The sequence below is a fragment of the Prenolepis imparis genome, unplaced genomic scaffold (assembly GCF_030444845.1).
Source record: "Prenolepis imparis isolate NDT839.2.m4 unplaced genomic scaffold, iyPreImpa1.0 SCAF_2, whole genome shotgun sequence".
NCBI classification, from domain to species: Eukaryota; Metazoa; Arthropoda; class Insecta; order Hymenoptera; family Formicidae; genus Prenolepis; species Prenolepis imparis.
Window position 1 is genome coordinate 12,985,481 of NW_028141160.1, and position 25,142 is coordinate 13,010,622.

The following is a 25,142-nucleotide window of genomic DNA, read 5'->3' on the forward strand; positions in this document are numbered from 1 at the left end:
AAGCAGTGGTATCAACGCAGAGTACTGATCCGGTAGCAACGTACCATATTGTCGACGAAAAATTAACAAAATTGCCTCCTTCCATTTTACATCGTTATTAACAAATTTGCCATATTGAAGCAAAAATTAAAAATTGTTACAAAACTTACAGTTAAAAATATTTACAATTAACACGGTCCTGCTGCTTTGGGGCAACCGCCATAACCCAGAAACGTATCTTGTTATGACCTAGATATGAGGCGATGCTTGAAATCATTCAGTAGTGATTGTGCAATGCCGTTGGTTACCTCACATCCCCGCTCATGGCACGAGCAAGCCAGGCAAGTTATTTATCGGTAAGAACAAAACTTCTCTCGACAAAGAAGACTCTCGACACAACCATTGCAATTACGATTTTTAATGCGCGTGTAAAATCATGTCATATTATATCGACACCTCCATTCTCCTCCTTATAAATATTAAATTAAAAATTGTGAAAAAAGAAACCGAATCCGATTTAAAAAAAAAAAGCTTTTCTTAAACTGGATATTTACCTTGAGATCCTTGAAGAACGTCGAATTTCTCGCCCAATCCACTTGCGAGAACAGATTCTGGTCGAGCACTTTACACATTAATTCGAACAAGTCCACTTCACACTGATTGTACGTTTGGTTTTGTAAGAGTCCGAAGAGAGACGTCTGCCACTCGCGGTCATCGATCGATGACAGGAAGTCCCTTATCATCGGATTATTTGTTTTCAGAACGGCGGCGGGATTAGGCGTGTAACCGGCCACTCCGCCGCTGTGGGGCTGCGCGGACTGTTCGCCGAAGTTGAAGACCTTCGTGCCGGAGGTGGTGGAGTTGGCGGTCCAGAGTTTGCTCTCCAGACCAGGGTTGAGATTGTGCAGGTGATTGCCGCCACCACCGCCGCCGCCGCCGCCGCCGCCTCCGCCGCCGCCGCCGCCGCCGCCGCTGCTGCCACCGCTGCTGCTGGTGCCGATGTTCGGTTGGGTGGACGGCGCGATCAGCTGGTGTTGATTAGCGCCTCCGGCCTGCGTCGTGACCAGGCTGGCAGCCACGGTCGCGGGGGACGGGCTCGAGTCCGGTGACGAGGTCAGACTCGAGACCTGAGGTATTTGGATCTCCTGTTTGATGTGCAGCAACGGCGTCACCGCGGGCGGATAGCTGGATGGATCACCAAGACTGCCGCGTATCGATTGAATGGCCATTTGTCGTTGACGTATAAGCTGCAACTTGCGCGCTCGGTCCCTCTTGTACATGGGTCCGAATTTGTTTCTACCGCCCCGCATCCTGTCCGCTCGCACAGCTGAAATAATAAGGAAGAATCAGTGATTTTGCGCCTTCTGGTATGTATATGATGTGCTCACTTTATTTATTTTTAAATCCTTAATACTGATCAAGAGATAGGGTACGACACAGCGTCTGGATCTCTATCCTTGCTATCTTTTTGACAGAAATCAGCTGATTTCTGTCAAAAAATATTAATCGAGTTTAAATAAACTTTATATTATTTTTTAAAAAATATCATTCTTTTTAATATAAAACCGAAGAATGGTGCGCGTAGCGCGCGCTTGTATTCTAGTTTATATATATATAAAACAATATCTAAAAATTAATTTTTTTATTTGAGTGATCTAAAGGACATAAAACATATCTCTCAAATGAAAAAAATTAATTCTTTAGATATTTTTTCTTTTTTATATACTACAAAATATTAACAAAGTTGTAATGAAAAGTCTAATTAAATATATTTATCTCTTTCATGGTGTATCGAGAGATTGTAGTCTTTTATATAATGAAAAACATTTTTTCATTTAAAGCTTAACTCTTTGATCTCGTTTTCAATCTTTAGAGTGAGAATAAGTTACTTGGAAAACTATCCAATAATTTGCATTAAATTTAAAAAATCCGTGAGATTATGTTAAGTAAGATATAATTGCATAAAATTGACTTTGTTAAATTTTATTTGAATATATTTGAGATAAAAATATATTATTTTTCACTTTGTCAAAAAATTACAATCAAAAGTTCAGAAATTTTTTCAATAATGTAAAATTGACATTTAAAATTAAAATTTCTCAGATAAGTCTCTAATTAATTTAATGTTGAGAGAAGAGTTGTAACTGAAAAACTCGAGATTTTCCGACACTTCAAAGATTATTGTAAGTTTTAAACACGAAGGCAACGAGAAACCTGCAGTCGGTCTGCATAGTTGTAAACGGTCGAGACGGTCGTTACGCTGAAAAACGCATCGGGGAATCGAGGAAAATCTCGCAGGCGTGAACGAAACAACCTTGACGGTCTTCTGAGTCGGACGTCGACGAAAGCGGAAGTCACGGTTAATCGCTAGATAAGTGGGACAAAGCGAGAGTGCGGGCACCGTCTGCTATTTCTGTTATATATATACATCTCTACGCAAAATCATGACAGTATATTTGGCACTCGTATTTCCTACACTCACGATATGCTATCGCGGACGCATCTAAACTCGCGATCTCTATACATCGGCTTCTTCAAACTGATCGCTGATAATGAGTCATCTATCAAGATTGATCGACGTTTGTTGAGTTGTTTTGAAAACATTGACAAATGTTAAAAAATAATTTAAAATATACTACTTGCATTGTGATTTCTTGATTGTATTTAAATATTGATCATCTAGTTCAAGATTTCATCTTAATACTTTAATGTGTAAAAGTTAATTAGAGACTTATCTGAGAAATTAAATGTCAGTATTATTGAAAAAAATCTCTGAACTTTCGATTGTAATTTTTTTGACAAAGAATAATATATTTTTATCTCAAATATATTCAAATAATTTGACAAAGTCAATATTATGCACAATTATATCTCACTTAACATAATCTGATGAATCTTTCTAAAAGAGAGATAATCGATTCAATATCAGTGCAACGATACATTATAAATACGCATTTGGAAATACAATGCTAAAAAATATTTTAAAAAAAGATACTTGTCAGTAGGTACGATATATTTCGAGTCGCAAACGATATTTGTCTTCGATGAAGAATAGATTTTCGAGTACGTTTGACTTTGGAGTATGAGAAACTGGCGAAGCCATAATGTACGCGGTTTAATGTATACCCAGAGGGTCCGTAATCTGTCAACGGTGCAAAGGATAGGCGTCACAATGGTCACTCGCGTAATCCATAATAATCGTCGATTAACGCTCGCCAACGCAGTCTCGTAAGCACGTTTTACGCTTTTTACTCGCCACGCGGGCGGCATATTTCCTGCAACGAGTTAAACATGAAAGGAACACAGCCGGGAGCGTTTACAACTATGGGGCAATTGGTTCCCAAGAGGTTTTCGCAAGGATCCATTTGTAAATCATTTTCTCCACGTTAACGTTGGTATCGTATCCGGACGATACGGACCGAAGAAAAATCATTATTTTCACGAATGTTAACTCTTTTTATTACGACATAGAATTTTCATTGACTTGTAATATAATTTTCTCGTAAGTTAAATTAAAATTAAATTAAAGTTAAATTAAAATTAAAATTAAAATTAAATTAAATACATATTCTCTTACACTGACGTTCTGATAAAGTTTAACATCTAAAAGATAATGAAAAGGTGTATTTTATTATGCCAAGATCAATTTAAGATATGAAATATTATACATGAAGTTCTGCAAATGCTATAGCAGACTTTAATTTTATGTGTGAGTGGCTACAAATATTATCTCTGGTTATTAACTTTAATAATTACTAGTGAAGGAAAACCTAAAATAATCAGCCTTGTTTGGAAAGCAATTCTAATCTCCTTTTATGTTTGCGACAGTTATGGTTTCTTCAGATCGCTTCGATATTCTCTCTCTCTCTCTCTCTATTCTACTATTATGTTCATCTGTTGAAGATAGAATTTTTAAACACGTATAAAGTTGTTCGATGGGAAACTATTAGAAAGTCGAACACCGCGAAAAATCATTATATTAAGCAAAAGCGTATTACATATTATACAATCTCCGGTCTTGTTACAGAAGTATTTTACGCTTGTTTCGCGGAGAGAAATTATTACATGCCTCTACGCTTAATAATATAAAATTTCCTGTTTTCCCCCTTAAAAAATCATCGAATATATTACATCCTCCGATTTTCCCTGAATTATTTATATTTTAACAGAGATGATTCACGAATCGTTCACGTCTCTCTCTGCAAGTTTTAAAGCTATACCCCTAATTATTGTTCCCTTCAATTTCTCTCTCTTCCTCTCCTTGTAATCAAACAGTTGACATTAAATTGCGAAAGTCTGTAATTGAAAAAAAAAGTGCGAGACGAAGATCTGAGATACGCATGCTTGTCTGTGTCTAAAGCGATCTCTCGATATCCTCTCGACATCCCGCTTCATTATACGTCGAAATTCTTATTCCGAGATTTCGAAGACAATTTACAACAAATCTAATTAAATAAAATATCGAATCATCTTAAAAAAAAAAAATAAATAAATAAAAATCCGACAATCACAAGCTCATTCACCTATCTCACTTATCTTAACTATCCCACTTGTCTCAGAGTCTTTCAGGGTCAAGCATCACGAAGCAGCGTCGCGACGCCACCCTCCTCGTGAACCACCGTTGCGAGTCGAGGAGGTCGGGTCGCGGGTTGCTCCGGTCGCCTCTGAACTGATCTCTCCCACAGGAGGAGGAAAGAAGGGAAGAAAGGAGGAAGGGGAGAGGGCGACGGGGTGCTCCGGGGCGGAAACATAGCAGCGTTGCCTATTTTCGTACGCGGAGTGTTCGCCGGTCGCGAATGAAACGCGGCGAACGAACGAACGAGCGAGCTCTTTGAAAGTGAAAGGAGGTTGAATCGCTCTTGCCCGTCCACTTCTGCCTGCGCCGAGCATAGCCCTGTCCCCCTTCTTGCCCCCGACCTCGCGTACCACCGCAAAAGCGTATAAAACCCCGCTCCTCTACCCGCTCCACATTGCCGCCTCCGCCACCCTGAATATCTCTCTCATTCTCTCTTTAGCTCCTTCTCCCGCCGCCGTTTCCTCTCCGATGTTCGGCTCCACGATACACTATCGATACTCGACTGCGTGGAGTCAAGCGCGCAATCGTAGCCATACCATCATCCTGTGGCTCCGCGATTTTATTTCGGCCGACCGGGCGAAGGCGCGCTCCTTCAGCCTATGTGTATGTATATATACGTTCAGCTGTCGCTGCTCCTTTTCGCGGTTCTTTCTTCCTCTCTTTCACGGATGATGACGGTTTTGTGACGAGAACCCGGGTCTTCGTGACGTGGACCAGACGCGACACGGATCTACGTACTCGACCCTTGAATTAATCCTCTCTTTCGTCTAGAGAAGAAAGATTCGTAGACTATTACACGTTGCATGATCTCGTAATAAAGTTCTCTTATAGACTCATAATCTTGCAGATATTATTATATTATCTGCATCTAAAAGCTATACTATTGAAAATGTAGTTAGTATTATAATCAACCTATACGTTACATATTATTATTACTGTTTAGTAAAATTATAATGCAATTTTGATGTAGTTCTTAACTGATGATTAAGAAGTGATTAATTGAATCGAAAAGTTGAGGTAGAGAAAGAGAGATCTATCTACCATCGGGAAAAAGAATATTAAAGTTGCAAATATCATTTGCCTTTATCTAGACTCATTTAGGAGAAGACGTGGAAGTGTTATTTATTTCATACTAATAAATTCCTCCGTTGTTCTTGTTACGAACAACATTCTTAATTATTAAATTGCTTCGTCGTTAATTTCACAAGACTACGATCATGCGATACAAGCAAGTTTAAATTGCTTGCCAAGATTAAATTATTTATCATTTAATGAAACAGACTTGAATAACGTCAACGAATCATAATAATAATGCGCAAGAGGACTAACAAAATTTCGCTCGTAATCATCATTTAGCATTGTCCCGATGACGCGATTGTCATATTCATACTCGGTATCGCAATGTTTCTTTACGCTGTTTACTTTCGAATGTTTATACACTTTCGAAATAACCCAATTCACGGGTCGTATTGGCAAGGCAGTGTGCCTGTGCACATACACGCGTGCCTTAGCACGCGGATCACGCTGGCGCACGTGCGTTCTTGTTTCCCTTTCAACCTTCTGCAATGTTCTCGCTTTCAAGCATGGCGGTCATGAAAGCCACCGTAAATATCGTAAAAGCACAAAATGTGTATGTCGTATTTCTCTTTGGACCTCATATGGACCGAAGATAGAGCTCACATGTTATGAAAGTTTCAACAATCGATTCCGAAAGTTTGTTCAAATCTGTCAAAACAGAGTTTGAAAATTCTTTGTACGAAAAAAACTTTATTGCAAATACACTTTCGCTATCTATAAAACGATTTGTCAAATCTGTGATTGCATTAAAATCTGTGATTAGATTTGTAAATCAATAAATCAGAACGACAGATTTTTTTACATGACAATTTAAGATATCAATTTTTTTAATTTTTATATTACAGAAATATTTATAATTTAATTTCGTTGACGTTATTCAAGTCTGTTTCATTAAATGATAAATAATTTAATCTTGGCAAGCAATTTAAACTTGCTTGTATCGCATGATTGTACTCTTGTGAAATTAACGACAAAGCAATAATTAATAATGTTGCTCGTAACAAGAACAACGGAGGAATTTATTAATATAAATAGCACTTTTTCACATCTTCTCCTAAATGGGTCTAGATAAAAGCAAATGATATATTTCTTACTTTCTCTTTCTCTCTCTCAACTTTTTGTTTAAATCACTTCGTAATCATTGGTTAACAACAAACTTACATCAAAATTGCAAAATTTTATAATTTTACTATTTTATTATTTTCCACGAAATATGAATGTGCTTGAAAGGCAATAATCTATAACAAGTCTACTCTGTCGTCCTCCCTTGTGTACTATCAATTTGATTGCACATTTAATGGAAAGTATTAAAAATATTGCACCGGATTGAATACTTTGTTGCAACAGAGATAAGCAAACTGACAGACGTTATGCGGGCGTGAAACGGAGAAGAGAGACCAAGTAATTTCAACAGGGCCGCAAAATGATAATGTTTAAGTTTCAGTCTTTACATTTACTTCATCACAGAAACATCCAAGAAAATTTGCGCGATCAAAAAATGAATTAATTTCAATTAACGTTTCTTTATTGCTTCGTCTGGGAGCCATGGCCCCGTTTTGCTCTTCCCCCTTTCCCTCCCCAAGCTATGCCATTGTTCAAAGGATTAAAAGCGCGACGCAGCAATCGGGATTCAACGACGACGATTCCCAGCATATTCGCCGCTCGGTGGCCACCAAGTGGATAGTAACGATTCGCGTGGGCAGCTGATCCCTACATATATATTGATACGCGGCGCGATTTGATCGTCGAATATGCACGCCAAATCGTGACACTGATGGAATTTATATCCGAATTGCCGATCGTCGGGGCGTACGCGAACTGCCGGGACCAACGAACGCGACGTTCCTCTACAATACGACGGGGTCCAGATACTGGTCCGAATATCCCCGGAAGTTTCGGACGCGCAAAATTGCGATTTTACATGTCATTTATTTTTTTTTTTCTTCTTACACATGTCAAATAAATTTCTGCAACAGCTGCGAAGCGAAGAGAGAAACTGCCCGCTCCGAAAACTCGCCAAGATTCTATTCAGGGTAGCCATTAGACTTTCTCTCTCTTTCTCTTTTTTCGCATATTTTATCAAAATCGAGTAGAATATGTATGAAAATATTGATCATTTTTACGCGAGATTAGCGATAAAAAAATTGACGATCTCAAAAATATTTTAAGCAAATCTCAGCTTAATAAAAATTTTATTTGCCGGGTAAACGGTGAGATATTTAACGCGAATGTAAATAAAATAATCGTAAAATATAATGCTGTCTTCATAAAACGTTCATTAAATTAAATCTAAATCCGTTAAACTTTTTTTTACATTCATGCACATGTATTATCAATCGCGACTGACAAATTTGCAATTAATACTTTTTAATTTCTTCAACACTTTTACAGTACTTTCAAAATCCCTAATGATTGATATTTAATTACCGTAAATGTATCATTGTATGATAGAGAGAGATATAATCTCACTTTATAAAGTTATTAAAATTTTACACGTAGGTATATAACATGAAATGTGTTTTATAAGTTAACTGTATGTACACAGAGAGAATTTTCTCTTAGAATTTACCCTGAAAATCATGGTAATCGTGGGACAATACGGTATGGAAAGAATTTTGAATTTCTCTAATTAATATTTATCATAATAAAAAATATTAATAAATATATATCACAATAAAATATGAAATATGTTTGATTAATTTTACTATATGGTATAAACTATATAGTAAAATTAATCAAACAAATTTTATAAACATATATTATTATTTTTTATTGTAATAAATATTAATCAGAGAAATTCTCATAAAATTATAAGAGAAAATTCTCTCTGTATAACATTTGTTTAATGTAATTAATTATATGAACCCTTATATTTTCCAAGCGTGTATTTTATGAAGGGCCACATAATACCTAAGTTCTTTACGCAATTAAATGAAAATTATCACAGCACATTATGTGAGATATATCTTTTGCGAGACACTGTAAAAACATCTAAGTTGACTAATGATACGAATGATTTAAAATGATAACGCGAATAATTTAAGATTAATATCATGCAATATTAATATTAGTACACTAATATCATTACAAATATGAAAAAAAAAAAAAAAAAAAAAAAAAAAAAAAAAAAAAAACTGGAATTGTAGTCACGCGAAGTTGATGTGAGAGACAAATCAAAGAAGACGCATTTCTATTGATCCTCGATCATTAGAGAAACGGCGCACGCGATTCTCGTTCATTACGCAACTTTACAATGCACGCTTACCGGAAAAGTTTCATTTTCGCGGAATTATTAGCCGACTAGTCGTATCTTCTCTCTCGTATGTATTGAAAAATTCACGTATTCAAAGAGTCTGCAAATATTTTAAATCATTTACCGATCATTCAAAAACATAATTCTTTTCATATCTACACAAAAATTAAAATTTTTCTTTGTTTACAAAACGAAAGTTACATATGATACAACGAGAAAATAATTATAAACTGACAAAGAACAATAAATGATAAAAATTATTTCATCAACGCAAGTGAGATGGATTTTGCTTAATGAAATGATTAGAATAATCTGATATAAAATCCTCTAGATTCTAGATTCTTTGGAAACAATAATTCACCGACGTTGTGTATCTTATATAAATACCCATAGATATTTATATATATATTAAAGAGAAAGAGAGACCGCGAAATGATCCTGAACTCATATACGCATCGAAGAAAGAATGGATTTTTAAACTGGAGCGCAATAATGCACAGTAAAACTATCTTGTTACCGGCATTCGCTCTATTCGCTTCATCTCTGTCGCTCTATTTACGTATACGTAACAGATAACATCGGTGACAGAATATCGCCGACTATTTACGTCGTTCATTCAGGTATTTGTTTGCGTCAAACGCGCTCGCGCACGCGAGCCTTTCGAAGAATGCAATCTATATCCGGTTTGCGGTTCACATTGATAAGAGCGATTCTCGGAGCGCCGAATCTCCGACAAGAGAGTACGCGAGTACGCGAGTACGCGCGTGCGTCTGCATCGGGAAGAAAGGGAAACCCACTTTGTCGCAAATCTGGTCCACGGGGCCCAACGTTGTGACGTCAGATTCTCCCCGTCAGAAATTAACGAGCGACCATGTGACTACGTTCGCCCACGGTCGGGCCAATCGCGCGGCTCTGGGATCCCTCCGAGAGTGACACGACATACTCGGCGACACGATGTTAGCGAAGCGCGTATTGCGAAAGAGCGCGAAAAAAAAAAAAAAAAAAGAGACACGCTCCGGCGTCGGAAATACACACACTGCGCGAACAAAGAGGACGGCAGAGAGCGAACAAGTGCGTTTATGGATATTTTTTCAGGATTTCTATTATAAAATCGATAAATATCTCGATAAAGATGCCAATTAACAATCGCACACGAAAAGTCGCAAGAATCCTTACGTAAATTAAAATTGAAAAATATAATAAATAAGAACATATCGAAATGGATGTATAGAAAAAACGTAATAAAATTCTAAATCTCTCATTTCGCGTCAATAAAGTTAAAGGTTAAATTAGGGAAATGAGAGTCAATAAACTCAAAGTCTAAATGCCTATATCCGCGCTGTATTCCACTCGTTTGTTATTCGCCATCGCGACGCTCCCCGATAACGTATGCGCACCTGCCTAACAGCAGGCGTTTCTTCAATTAATGATACGCTAATATGCGACGGACTATTATCGCGGCGAAATAATGCTTACGTAATATACGACAGGGGGACCGGCCCTCCGTGCATTCGATGCGAATTCGCATCGCGTGAATAGCATTCGCGTGTGTGCACGCGTGCGCGCAAGCCGAGAAAGAAGTAAAAGCTTCGGAGAAAAGAAGACGATGAGACTTGGCTCAACGAGGGTATTACACAATCTCCCGTCCCCCTCAATCTAACCTTTCTCTCCCACCAGGTATACAGCTACAGGTATACCAGGTAGGAGTCGAACACAAGCGGTGGTTAAGACGGATGGACAGACGGACGAATGAACGGATGGATGGATGGATGGATGGATGGATGAACGGGCGGGCAGACGGGTACACAAGTACACACAGCAGGCACACATAGGTACCGCGACTTGCGACATAATACAATAATTATGAAATTTGTGAGTTTCTAAATAAAGGCGCATACCGCACACGATTTCCGTTATCCCGTAGTGCACGTTAATAAATCTCTCGGGATGACCGCAGCTGCAGTATACGTTCTAGTTTCCGAGGACGTGTCCCCTTTTCTCAAATCTTCACGGACGCCCACCGCAAAAGCTTGCGAAATTTGTCCTACTTTTTTCATAATTTTGTATTCATAATATGCGCGAAGTTAAAAGTTGAACGTTTCTCATCGCGTTTATCGTTCTTCTTTATTTCTTTTCTGTAGGTAATCGCGCGTGCAAACATACGTAATTCTCTCGTTACCTCATGATTTTATTGAACTCCGACCTGAATCGCTAAACAAATTCGTATATATTCTCACTTCTGTTATTGTCATCAATCTCAATCCCTAATAAAATTATCGACATCCATTTTTTAAGGTTTAATAAGCGTATACTACAAAATTGTAAATGGCAATAATATATTTTATCATTGACAGATGTTCCTATTCCTAAATTTAGCATTTAAGATTATTTAGGAGAAGCAAATGACATCAAGAAGAGAAGAATGAAAAGTTTGCCTATTTCACTTGACGTTTGTTGTCTGATGAAGAAATTAATTTTTCTTACTGTTTATTATTTTGCGTAGAATAAATAACTACAATAATGAAGTTAGCGTACAGCTCTAATATCTCACAATTTAACTTAAACATTTTTTCATGATGATTTTATAATGAATATTAATTTAATATTCATTAGTATTCATATCTTAAATTTTATCAAAACGAGATATAAAAAAGAATGAATCTTTTCAACATAAAATATATCTTCGAGCACTTCTATTAATTAATAATTCAAAAATATTAAACAGAGATGAGTATATATATCAGGATACATAGTAAGATTTGGCGTGACACGAGGATCGAAAATATTCAATAAACTGATAAAAAAAAGTGGCTGTATAGCCTCTTGGTCAGGGAAGCTCAACTCCGTCAAAAATTCAGGATCACGTTTGACAAATCAAAGAAATGACCGATCGCGAAATATTCGCGAACAACCGTCGTCGTTATTAAAGCGACCTTGAACGTGAATGCACGTTGTACGACCTTGAAACACAGAAATATAGAAGATATTCGCGAGTTTGATATGATGAAAAAGAACCGTTTTTGTGTTCACCGAACTGGTTTCGATGCGCCGCGAGCAACCGATCGTTTCGTCGCCAAGTGCGAGATTCGCGCGATTATAAATAAAAGGCCGGTGCACCTAATATTCCATTTAATATGCGAAATTAACGACGATGACAATTTTTCGCATTTTGTTCCGAATATACGCAACGTCGACGATGTGGCAAACTCGCCCCTTCAACCCTCGACGTACTTATATTAACATTCATTAAGGCTCGCCGCTCTTCCAAAGAACCCTACATACAAATTACCGTACCTCCGCGAAAAAAAAAATTAATAGAGTGCACGTAATTTAGTCCGGGTACTCAAAAATTGTATCGTTAGACGAAAAATTGCACAAATAAGCCCGACTTTAACATTTCAGTTGAAAAATGACAAAATTTTTTTTCAAATTATTTTGACTCTCATTGTGATGCTTTTGTAAATATTTCGAAGTAAAATACATTTTCGCTTTTGGAAATAATAAAATGAAGTAATTTTTACCTATAGAGAATACCCTACTCACTATATAATAGAAAATTCGAATAGTATACGTATAATAATAGAGGTAATAAATCTTTTTAACAAAAACTACATTTAGAACCGTAATTTTTAACCGTAAAAAACTTTTGCAAATATAGTTCATAGATATAAGTTACCAAAATTTATTATCTTTAAATTTTATTGTAACAAAATGTTTTGTAAAATGACTTGATGTGGATTTTCTCCAAGTGTTCTCTAAGTTTTCTGTGTCTTTACTCTTGCTCGATTTCTTTCGCAGGAATACAAATGCGCTTGTAGGTTCCTGATTTTATTCAGTTTCGTTGTCGGTGAAAATATATTTCGGCTGTTTAAAAGAAACTGACCGTTATATGGCCGAAAGGCTTTCACCCATAGGCATTACATATACATAAGAAAGCGTGTTCTATCTCAAATTTCTAGATTCTAGTTGCGCAATGCAGACCAGGAGAGGCGAGCGATTATAGACTCAGACACTAATAAAACGCTATAAGATAAATTTGCCTTTGTCCGAAGTAGAAATTCGGTAGGCACGATATAGGTCTTTTCCCTATTTCAAGCGATGAAGTTAATATATCGAGAAACAAGAGCGATGTAAAAGCGAAACTTGTACATTAATAATAAAAATTGACATTTATTATTTATCGTATTTCGAGCGATATACATCACGCAAGTTTGTCGACATTTTATGCAGAATATTGCATACATTCTAATTTCGAATGATCGAATCATTTACATACCTTGCATATATAAGTATTTTAAAATAGAGATCATAACAAAAAATCTAAAAGCTTCTTTCCAATTTATAATTGAGAAAAATAATTTTGTAACTCGTTATTTCTCTCGATATTTTAATTTCGACAAACAAAGCTTTTTTTGAAAGTTAAATATTGTATCGAGCACTAGAGATAATATTTTTATATGTACTTTAGCTCGTTTTATGATGCGTTTAAAATCATAAAAAAAAATTTTGTTTTGTAAAAATCTTGTTTTTATCGCCAATATAGCTTCCGCGATATGACATAGCAAATATCGAACTTGGTAATTTCAACTTGGGAATTTGAATATCAGCAAGAAGAAAAACAACTACGCGAAAATTACACTTGCTCGCTAGAAGTCTTCCAAGTTTGATTAAAATGGAGGACAAATATTCTTCACAAAGTGCTGCTTACGATCTCGTAACACTTTCGATTCAGAGAACCGTGAACCGACCCGAAAATATCTTTTTAATTCAAGTACCTTACCGTCGTGAACCGACTAAAGAAGTGAAAAAGTTCCCATGGACGCGCAGAGCCTAAGGAAGTTTCGCCTGCCTCCTCTATATATAGACACGTTTGTACGAAGCGAGCCGGGGAATAAAATTGCTGCCACCGAGCGGAATCCGCGACATATTCCCGACCGCGTCTCTCGACATGCACGTGCATTCGGTACTCGACTACGGGGACCCTCTTGCACGCGACACAGCCAATCGTAAACAAAGAACGTCTAGATTCGTGGCGAGGGGTTCTCATCTCTGGTGTTGATGAACCAAGAGTTGTCTTGGCTCTCGAGTCGGAAGATGACTTCTTGCGCTTCGTTTCATCGCGAACGGAAATTACAGTTTTTACCTTTCCACCGATCTTAGGACAAACTCGCCGTGTCTATGTACGTGTACATGCGTTTATTACATTGTGAAAGGATTAACGAGCTTCGCTTCGAACGTGTTGCGCACGTTCGCACGACGGAAGGCGTTCCCGTGGCCGCGAACGACGATCATGAAATACTATCCCGCCTTTAAAATCCCTGATAAAAACGGCATAATTTCTTGACGCACACGCGTGATCCTCTCTTCCGGCATCGGCCACGCCGACGTATATTTATATATAGAGATATAGTTATTATCGTTTTTAAATATCAGTCATTATACCGAAATCACTCCGGCAATAAAGAAAATAGTGGCGATAAACTATACAACGTATACTGCTGATAAAAAAAATGATAGGTGAACTTTAACGAGAGAGAGGGAGAAAATGCTACGTTATTTTTTTGAAAGCAATCGAGCAAGGAAAAGATGCGGGGGCGACTTTTATACTAATTATACTGTTATTATTTCTATCTTGTATGATATTACTCCATTATCTCGCTTTATAACGTTGTGCTATTATAAACGATACTTTATTGCGAAACTCCGATAATTCTATGATAAATAATCCTTCAATTAAAAAAACCAAAAAATTATCAAATGCAACGCTGTCCGAACTTTGTCTTCACTCGCGTATGCCAAAATATGTATATGCCAACGAACAATAGTGTATTTCGCTCACAACGTAGTTACTCAGCCGAATGCGAAATTACGTTTTTGTTTATCGCCGCTATTTGAACGTAATTTTGATAAGGAAAACCTGCCTGCGTAACGTTCTGCCTCGTCGCAGATTAAACTAGTCTTACCTCGATACATAAGTTGTATGAATATATAATATATTGTACACATACGGATATTTTTTGTTCTATAATGTCAGTTTCATCGTAACGTGTAAAACGTTCGTTATGTGCATCCATAATTAAATAGTATATCCCTAAGCGGGAAGAAAGAACAATCGCGAAGAAACGCGTCACACGATGTAAGAAATAAGGCGCAACGTTATCGTTAAGTATTCGCGTGCATATTTCAGAGATTTTTTTTTGGCGCAATCAATGGAGATTATTCATTGTCACGACTCGAGAAATATTCGAATGGCAAGTCAGCAAGGTTCTCTTTCACAAGGAACAAAAATCAACGTGTTTAGACGCAAATATATTATGGTAGCGAACTATTCGGCGAAAAAAAAAAAAAAAAAAAAATAGCTTTATCATCGGTACGAAAATAGATAAGTTCATGTACTTAACCGTCGAGCAAATTGTTCGCACCTGCGAGACTGAAACCTGAGCGTTGGCCACTTTATTGCGCATACGTGCGGCCGTCCATGTAAATTGCGCAAAAGCGCACCGTTTCGCGACGTGTTAAATAATATCGGGAGCAAAGGAATTTCGTTCTCTCTCGTGCCATATTTGAGAACTTTCGACATATATGAAAAAGCTAGCAGTATAGAGCAAAAATTGTGATTATATATATATCTCTCTCAATCAATATATAATATTCATACAAGAGAGACAATTAATAGAGCAACGTCATAAGTGTAATATTCCCAATTAGTAGAAGAATGTTATAAATATTTCATGAATAAAATTCAAAATTGAATGCTTTTATTTAAATAAATAGATAAGACAAAGCTTTATTTAACGCGATTGGAGATAAATGAGATAAGAATACGAGTCAATTAATTCTCTACTACTCTTCGATGACTATAATCAATTACATTTAATAAGTAATAAATTTGATGTTAATGTATAGGGAATCTAACGTATGTAGTATTCAATGTATAAGAAAACATTTAACATATTATAGGTATTAAGACTTTTGTTCTAATATCGAACAGCCTTTGTATAATTTTATTTCAAAGAAGATTAAGAAACCATACTTGGTATGAAGTCACTTTGTATAAAGTTAATTAATTTTTACGAGACTATAATACAAATTATTACTCGTTACTCGATCGTATGGATGTCCTTCAACGCGTACCGGAAATCTTGTCATAAACGCGAATGTCTCGTCCGACGAGTTCATTGCTAGCATGCGAAATGGATTTCAAATCAAATTTATAAAGCCGTAACCACTCGTTTTATACCGAACAAGCCTTATATTCTCGTGTCGTTCACGAGTCGTTAAAAACGACATGTTTGCTGCAGATCTGTGACAGGTGTTATCGCGCGATTACACCACAAGTGTGTTTTGCCGGCTCTTTTCCCGTCTCGTCGCGTTTCTTTCACAGCCGTGACAACTCGGCGTTTTCAATTTGGTCGTGAATTATTCGAGAAAGCAGGCATATGTTGATTTAAAAAACGCAATGATTAATCGAACGTCACATAATAGCAGTAACGTCATAAGTGACATTACTTTCGACGAAAGTGCGTGCGTAGGAATATTTATCAACGCTACGACGAACGACGCGAGGGAAGGAAATTCGGAACGTTGAATATAGTAACAATGACCGCAAACAATAAAAGGGAAAGTCGGACGGTGATTTTTATTTTGCACGCTTTGCACTGCAATATTTCATCGCAGCGTCCAACCGATTATGACGAACATTATCACTTATTGCTCGCGATATTACGAGTCAATTATCGAATTCACGAGCTTATCGATGAGCTCTCTTTTTCGCAAAATCGCATTTCAGCTTAATTATTTTTGGCAACCGTTGATAAAGCACATATAACGAAACAGCATTCTACGCGCATTTTTCGCGCGATTTTCGCCGGCGCGAATTTTTCTTTTACGTTTGTAGACGGTTAGTGCATGTAAGAGACCCTATCCTTTCGTAAACACTCGCAAGCACTCTGGAAACTTTCCGCATTAAGCAATCTTTCCCCCCTATCCTCCACCCCTCGTTTACCGCCGTAAGAACGTCGTGGAAAACGGTGTGCAAAAGCGGCAATTGCGACAGAGGCTGTTTCGAGATTCACTTAATCGTTGGGCCTTGAGGGCCTAGACCCAGTTACTTGAATTGCATTAGACGCTACGACTAAACTGCTGTTTCGCTTTAGCAGCGAGCCTAAACTTCACGTTTTGAAGAATACGACGCTATAAGCGGTACGATGCATCGAAATTGGAGCATCGATCGAACGCATATGTACATCTAATTTAACTTTATTATACGGCATATAGACACATATGACGGATTCCGTACTTTTCCAATTTGTCTCGAATTAGAAGATAATTAGAAAATTATTACTTCAAGTAGTTTAGCAGATTTAATGAATTTAATTATGAAAGAAGAAAGAGATTTTACATAAATACATAAATATATGTATACATGTATATATTTTTATTTATTTATTTATGTGCGAAGAAATATTCTATAAAATCCTTCCTCTGTCTCTCTCATAATTAAATATATATAAGTATAAACTGCCTGCTAATTAAAAAGAAATTGTTGACGTAGGCGTTAAAACGAGGTCGAATATATAAGCACGTGGATAATGACGCGTAATCGTGTTACTAGTGCCAGCCGTGACGTAATTTCGTTTGTCCGGCACGTAGTATAACGACCGCTTCTTCGTTGATTCAAATATCGCGAGCAGGAGGCGCGCACTCGATCGATTCGCGACTATAAGAGATACGCGCCATCGAGCGCGCGTCCCCGAGCTTTAAAACGACGAAAGAGAGCACGCCATCGGTGAAACTCGGTTAATCGCTTCCACGGTGTATATGTATATGTGTGTACATAATAAGGTTAAATTTGTACGGGCGTGTGGCGCGGAAACGACAACGTTGACGACGAAAGACGACGAGGACGACTCTGAACGCACGCGTCTGCGCGCGCGCGTGAACGGCTCTTGAAACGTGCCGTTTAGCGGCGCGAGCACGTGCGGAGAGATATTCCATATAAGAGAGATAACATAAAACTCTTGATATAATATAACGCCGATGACATACACATCGGATCGCGGATCGGTGGGAAAACGCAGCTCGCGCGGTGAAAGTAAAAGGCGAAATTATTAAAATGACGCGATGCGGTCGATAAATTACGCGCGATTATGTACGCGTCGCGGAATTGGATATTCGCGTGCTCTTTTCTTCTTCCTTGATAACAAAAAAAAATTTGCGTTTAAATGCTCCGCGTAGAAATTATGCAGACATGTAACAAAAATGTGGACCGCTACGCTACTTCAGCAACGTTTCTCTACTTGTCGAAATGAGGAAAAAAGATAATATAAATATATATGTCCAAAAATGATTTTTTAATTGGTCCCCCCTTCGTCCAGAAGGACTGTTTAAGGACGAGTTTTAGAAAATGATTTTCATTTGAGAATTAATTATTTTGAGATATAAAAATCATTTTTCACTGTTTTGCATTATTAGAAATAAAATAATATGTTTTGTAATTATGTCAAGTTTCAAACATGACTCTGTAACGTGAAAACGCATTTTTGGACACATATTTATATATATGTTTTTGTTCATTTCGATGAGTAGAATATGCTTCTGAAATAGCGACCTACTTTTTTATTACATCCAGCTGTATACTTCATACGGCATAGATATATGTACATATATGCATAGATATTTAATGTCCGCGTACGTATATGTAAATTTAAAGATAACACTCTCGTTTTAAACGAAGTTTTCCGTTTTGCAAAGATCAGTATGCATTAATATGAGCTTATTATCAATTATATGCAAAATATATTAACTAAATGTTGCGCTATCATCGCGACCCAGACGATAACCATTATCGTATAATTTACTTATCGGACCTAATGTCACCGTTCTAAAACGTATATGTATATTTTTACCACATTTGCTATGTGAATAAAAAATGAAAGTTGTAGAGAAATTGTAATAATATTTTTGTTGTGACGTAACTATGCAATGATTAGCATTCTTAAACTGTGCGTATACGTACGTAAAATATTACTCTTTTTATCATATTATAAATACCCGTAGATAAAAAAAATCTTCTCGTGAAATGTGTTTTTTGCAATTTAATTACAAATCTAGTCGCTCAGATTCAATGAATTATTCAATTTTAACAAACTTGTTTATATTTAAATGCCCAACAATATTATATGATAAAATATATTGTATTATTTATACTACAAGTTAACTTGGATATTTTCAAGTTATACATCCTTTTTAAATTTTAATTATTCTTTAACGTTAATGATATTATTTTTCTCACACTCGTGTGTATTTCTGATTCTGATTACATTATGTATCCTTCGGAGATTATCTCGCAAATTACGTTGTGATAGTGTCAAACGACGCTTATTACTAGCGTTATTGAAAATGCAAAATAGTAAGTGCAGTTGTATACAATATATAATAATTGGCTTTGTAAGAGAAGAAGTACTTTAATTTTAAAATGCTGTTATTTATTTTCTTTTTGTTATTCCCTAATCTGTATAGAATAATCTTGTGATGTATTCTTGAGAGATTGTATAGAATTTTTCTCCAATTTACTTGAAATTGTTCCTTTAACATTTTATCGCCGTTTTTCTTATCATTTTGCATTTCCGACGTAGGCGTGAATATCTACCGAGCGAACGAACGATCAACGAATGCAAATTTTAAGTCGTTAAATCGGAAGATGCTTACGCCATAAGTGAATGCAAACAAAACGTCTGTTTTAACGTTCGATTCACGTTCAAGTCGCATTCGCTCGCTAAGACGAAGATGTAAAGAAAGTTTCGAATAAACATGTTTCTCTCTTTTTTTCGCTGTTCGTTCGTTCTCTCATGTATCTATCTAGAGTACGTCTAAGTTTTATAATATTTCTGAAAAAGACACTCACCCTCGAGCTTCATGCCGACCTCGAGGCACTTTTGAAACCGGCAGAAGGGACATCGTTTCCGCTGCGTCTTGTCGATGTGGCAGGATCTCTCGGCGACGCAGGTGTATACCTTCTTGTTCTGGACGGTGCGCTTGAAGAAGCCCTTGCAGGACTCGCACGTGAGTAAACCGTAGTGATAGCCCGACACCTTGTCGCCGCAGACCGGGCACAGTTCCTCGATGATGATGTCCTTGGTATCCGGGAAGTCGGACGGGCACGGGATCGAGCCGGTCACGACGCCGACCTGGCCTAGTCCAGGATGGCATAGGGTACCACCGGTAGGAACCGCACCGGCGGCGACATTGCCGCTTCCCGCGGCGGCGACGCCAGGTCCTCCTCCGCCGCCTCCTCCGCCGCCGCCGCCTCCACCACCTCCGCTGATCCCAACGTTAGCCGTGCCTGGACCACCGCCACCGGACGCGCCAGTGGACGCGCCGCTGCCGTTGCCGGCGCCGCCAGTGTAACCTCCACCTCCGTTACCTTCCAGACCGGTGGATGTGCCGCCGCAGGCGCCGTTGCCGCTTCCGGCTCCTGTTGGCGGGAACAGACACGTGTACACCTTCTTGTCGGAGCAAATCTCAAACGCCGAGGACGCGCCGCAGCCGCCGTTACCGCTGCCTCCACCTCTGCCGCCGCCATTGCCACCGCCACCGCCGCCGCCGCCACCACCGCCACCGCCACCCCCCGTAGGGGAGAAAAGACACGAGTAGATCTTTTTGTTACACGGCGAACTGTTGCGCTTGAAGAAACCCTTACAGTTCTCGCACGTAAGCAGGCCGTACTGATAATTGGATATGTCCTTGTGGCCGCACATGGGGCACCGGTTATCCTCGGCAATCTCGTAGAAATTGGACTCGAAGTTGGACATGCTGCCGCCGCCTTGCGACTGTCCCGCCTGGCCATGTGCGGACATTTGTTGCTGCTGCTGCTGCGACTGAGTCTGTTGCGGCTGTTGCTGATGGCACATGGGCGACGGCGAGCTCTGCGCGCAATTACCGTAAGGCGACGAGCCGTAATGCGGCTGCGGTGGTTGCTGCGGAGGCTGCTGTCCGGCGGCCTGCGGACTGCCCTGCGGACTCAGGTGGAACGGCGACATGCTTAGGGATATCAGGCCCGAATGTTGCTCCATCTCCAATAACATATCACCACCCTTGCGCGAGAAGCACCGCACGCCGGACGGACGTGCACGTGTGTCGGCACATATATAAAGAAGCTATCAGAGCCTTGTCACTCTTCCTTTCTCTCTTTCTTTCTCGGACGCGGCCGTCTATTCGTTCGCTTTACGAATTTTCTTCGTCGAAATTTTGGTCTTTCTTTGCCGGCTAGCACGATGTACAATTTTTTTCGCACGATTGATTACTTCAGGAATATTGATTATAATAAATTATATAGACATTTCTATATATGTATTCCCCGTTCGGGTTCGTCACGTTCGCAAGAGACATTGATCGCAAGAGCGAGATCTCCGGTGAGAGAATTGATAACGACGCGTCAATTGTTTAACGTTCTCGAAACGCGACCTGGCGCACCCGTTGACGTCGCCATCAATGATGACGATGACGACGACGACGACGACGACGACGACGACGATGACAACAAATCGGCACAATCGGGATAAAGAGGGAGCGAAACTACAGGGAGCTCCGCGTGCACGGAAGGAGAGAAAAACAACACACACTCGACTCCGGTTTGCCCGTGGCACGTAAAATATTTATCGATCACCAGAGTCACCCTTTCTCTCTCTATCTCTCTCTATTTCTTTCTCTCTCACGGATTACACAGATTTATCGAGGAAAATCATCGTACACCACCAAACGTATAAGCGTATACGCGGGTATACGAATCTCGTTTGTGAGACTTATAGATAATGCTACGTCCGAAACATGGTAGTGATATAATTGTTGATATTCGCGCGCGAAAAACATTCGACACTGTCGAAAACAGAATAATGAAAACAACACACTCCGAGCCGCACTGTAATCCAATTCTTATCGCCTCGAGCACAATGTATACAGATGAGATCGTGTTTTAACAGTAATACGTCCGATCCACGAGACAGATCACACGCGACGAGGAGACGACGACGAGAATCTGTATCGATGTCAACGATTGTCAACAGTGTGACGCGTTACGTTCTCGATCCGGATTGTACACAAAGCCGCACTACTGACATGTCGGCGAGAGAATAAATAAAGCACTGCGATTCTCAATCAACCAACGTACCGGCACAACACAAAAAGGAAGGAGCGAGGTGGATACAACGCGCGCGACGAATCGGAGCTCGACACCGCACGACTTGACAGTTCGCCTATCTGCGTACGACTAGTCGTCTTCTCGGCTCGTTGCCTTCCCGAAGGGCCCGCTCTCCCCTCCTCCGTTACCCTATCGTCGGCTCATGGAGGTAGGTAGGTAGGTAGATAGGTGTAGGTAGGTAGATAGGTAGGTAGGTAGGTAGGTAGGTAGGTAGGTAGGTAGGTAGAGACCGCCGGGGAGGCCGCCTTTACGGGACACGGCATACGTGACGTATCACCGCGAGCGCGCGGCGGTAACAACGTCGTCAACGACGATGACGATCCCGCGTCCCAGGGTGTACATCGAATCGTCGTTGCAAACGACTACGATGATGACTGTATCGACTTCGCGCACGCACTCCCGTTTCGAGATAAGGCGCGTCACGATGCTGCTGATCGCACGTTGCTGACAGACGCAGACAGGGCGCGTTTTCGAATAAAAAGCGGAGCGACCCGAATTTCTCGTACGCGACGATGACAGGAAACGACGTTTTGCGATTGACGTATGACGATGATGACGACGATTGTGACGATCACGACAACGACGAAGACTGGAAAATTGGGCGAAACCGAATGCACGGAGAGAGAACGATGCCGAGGCGCGCACTACTGTCAGGCTCCTTCGGCGTTTCGGTGGGTATAGAGAGAAGGCGCGCGTATCCCTTTACCGACGACAACGAGAGGCGAGAAAGAGTGAGATGGAGATGACGAGGGGGGAAGAGAGACGAGAGGGAGAAAAAGAGAGAGAACGCGCGCACCGAGTATAACCAACACAGCGCACGGCATAAGTGAAAGTGATTCAGCAGCGCATGCCACCGCGCGCGGCCAGGTACCCGACGCGGAGTGGAGGTGCCTGAGAGAGGTCTACACGGGCGAGAGGGAGGAAGCGGGAGGGTCGAGTAGCACGCGGTCGCGGCGGAGAGCAGGCGGACGGACGGACGGACGGATTGCTGCCGCTGGTATTGCCGCGGTCGAAGATACCAAGGTGGGGGATGGGTAGGGGAGAGAGGCGAGAAGGAGGTTGCGCGACTGATGGCGGGGATGACCTACTTTTGCGGAACCAGGTCTATGTCGGCCGGAGAAATATTGTCCGCGAGCATGCAAGACCCCGCGCGCGTCGTCCTCGTCGTCGTCTTGGTCTTCATCTTCGTCTTCATCATCGTCTTCGTCGTCGTCCCGTTGTTACTTCCCGCCGTTTAGAATTTCGGAGCCAAATTTTCGGGCGAGAGCAAAGAGGAGGACCTCATTCGCAGTCAGCAACCGAGAAAGCGACCGGTCCTGCGAGTGACGTAAGACGCATTCCGCGAATGTATCGGGTAGAGGATTCGAGAAACTTTTTTTTTTCGGCACTCCGCACTCAGCGCGCGTAGACGGGCCGAAGAGAGCCTGCGAAAAAAGGCGACAAAGTCGGAGTCGCGCGCGTCAGAGAAGCGACTCTTGCTTTCAAAGATGAACAAGAAAGAGAGAGGATACCCCGATATCAGATGGAGGCAATATCGTCACAGGTAGAAGCGCGGCGTGGCGCGGCCAAGTGTCGCGGCACCGGGCCACGTACAGACGCGCGGCTGGGTCAACAGCAACGCCGTTGGCACTCCTCGGCATCAGCGGCACCAGCGTGTATGTATGTCTAAGCGCAGCGGTAGATGTGCGACGCGGTAAGCGCTCGGTGGGGAGACCTACTGACCTAGTTCGTTGAGAACATGACGCAGCCGCGCGACTCACTCCCTCTCATCGTGTACACCTCCCTTCGTCTCGGTTCCTCTGCATCACTCTCTCCCTCTCTCTCTCGTTCCTCCATCTATATACACGTCCTCCTCTCGCAGATCCTGTCCTTATTCTCCACACCGTTTCGTCTTTCTTTCGCCTTCTTCCTCCTCGTTAGGCCTTCTCTACTCGCGTACTCTACCGCGTGAAAAGACGCGATACCTCTTTCTCTCTGTCTCCCTCCGGTCGTCTCCCTTCTCACACCCTCGCTCACTCACTCTCACTTACTCTCTCCCTCGCACGCTTTTTCACCCCCCTTCTATCCCGACCCCTTGTTTCCCCCTTTTCTCCCCAGCCATCCGCTTCTCCGACTCATTTATTCACTCGCTGACTCTCGTGCTCTTTCTCGTACAAGAGTGACCGAGCGAACGTTCCTGCCGTAACAGCACGCGTACACACATGTGTGCACGCATACATTGATGAACGCATGCCGCGCCGAGTATCGCAAGCGTGTTGTCATCGACGTTGTCATCGCGTCGGGTGCACCAAGTTTCGAGATTAAACTCACGTCCCGCGCGTTTATGCTAGAAATTCGATCTAGAAAATTCGCAGGGTGGCCTCGAAAAGTTCCGCGCCCGCGTGATATCCATCAAAGAAAAAAAAAAAGAAAAAGAAAAAAGCACGAGAGAACGTTGTTTTCGGCAGCATCCGAGAAAGCATAGTCCCTACGTCCCTACTAAATAATTACATCGAGAAAAGCAACATCTGGACCAGTTGATCCCGATAGTAGAATAATTTTTTAATAATTGTCGGCGCTTAAAATACTGAAAGAATTTTTTCGGGCCTTCGTTCAAAAGCATAACAACACAATGCAAACTGCGAAAGCGTGTAGAAAGCTTGATAAAGAGTTGCATAGAGCGAAAAGCACAGTGCGAGTCGGGAAAATTGAAAAGCGAGGATATGGATAAAGGATAAAATACACAACCAACGTGGTTGGAACTGTAATGGTTAATTCCAGAAACAGAGCTCGCGCGCCTTGCGAAATACGCATCCGCTCTTCTCTCTCCTCCGTTACTTATAATACGCTCGTCGGGATATACCACGAAGAGAACGACGAGCGTAATATGGATTCGTCAATAAAGGAAGTTACGAAATAAAAAATGCCTCGCTAAATATCGTCCTATTTTATTGTTCTTCGTACAAACTACCAATCGTGAATTGTCATGACAATTTTTATCTCGTTAATTAAGTTAATTGCAATACCATATTTTATAGGACGAATAAGCCTTCGAGTCTTTCATGTCGAAATAAATTCCC

At 40.3% G+C, this 25,142-nt stretch overlaps 1 protein-coding gene across 2 annotated transcripts in view; it reads right to left on the reverse strand.

Moving 5' to 3' along the window:
- Ftz-f1 (ftz transcription factor 1) overlaps positions 1-24,153 on the reverse strand; it is a 29,315-nt gene extending 5,162 nt beyond the window's left edge. The window contains exons 1-2 of one of the 2 annotated variants that reach the window (XM_083056072.1): positions 19,792-24,153; positions 534-1,306 (exon numbers count right to left, since the gene is read on the reverse strand). In XM_083056072.1, the coding sequence (XP_082912198.1) occupies positions 534-1,306; positions 19,792-20,971 (1,953 nt within the window). In that variant the 5' untranslated portion in view covers positions 20,972-24,153. The remainder of the gene's footprint in view (positions 1-533; positions 1,307-19,791) is intronic. The other variant, XM_083056065.1, reaches the window with a different exon arrangement.
- Positions 24,154-25,142: the final 989 nt, after the last annotated feature.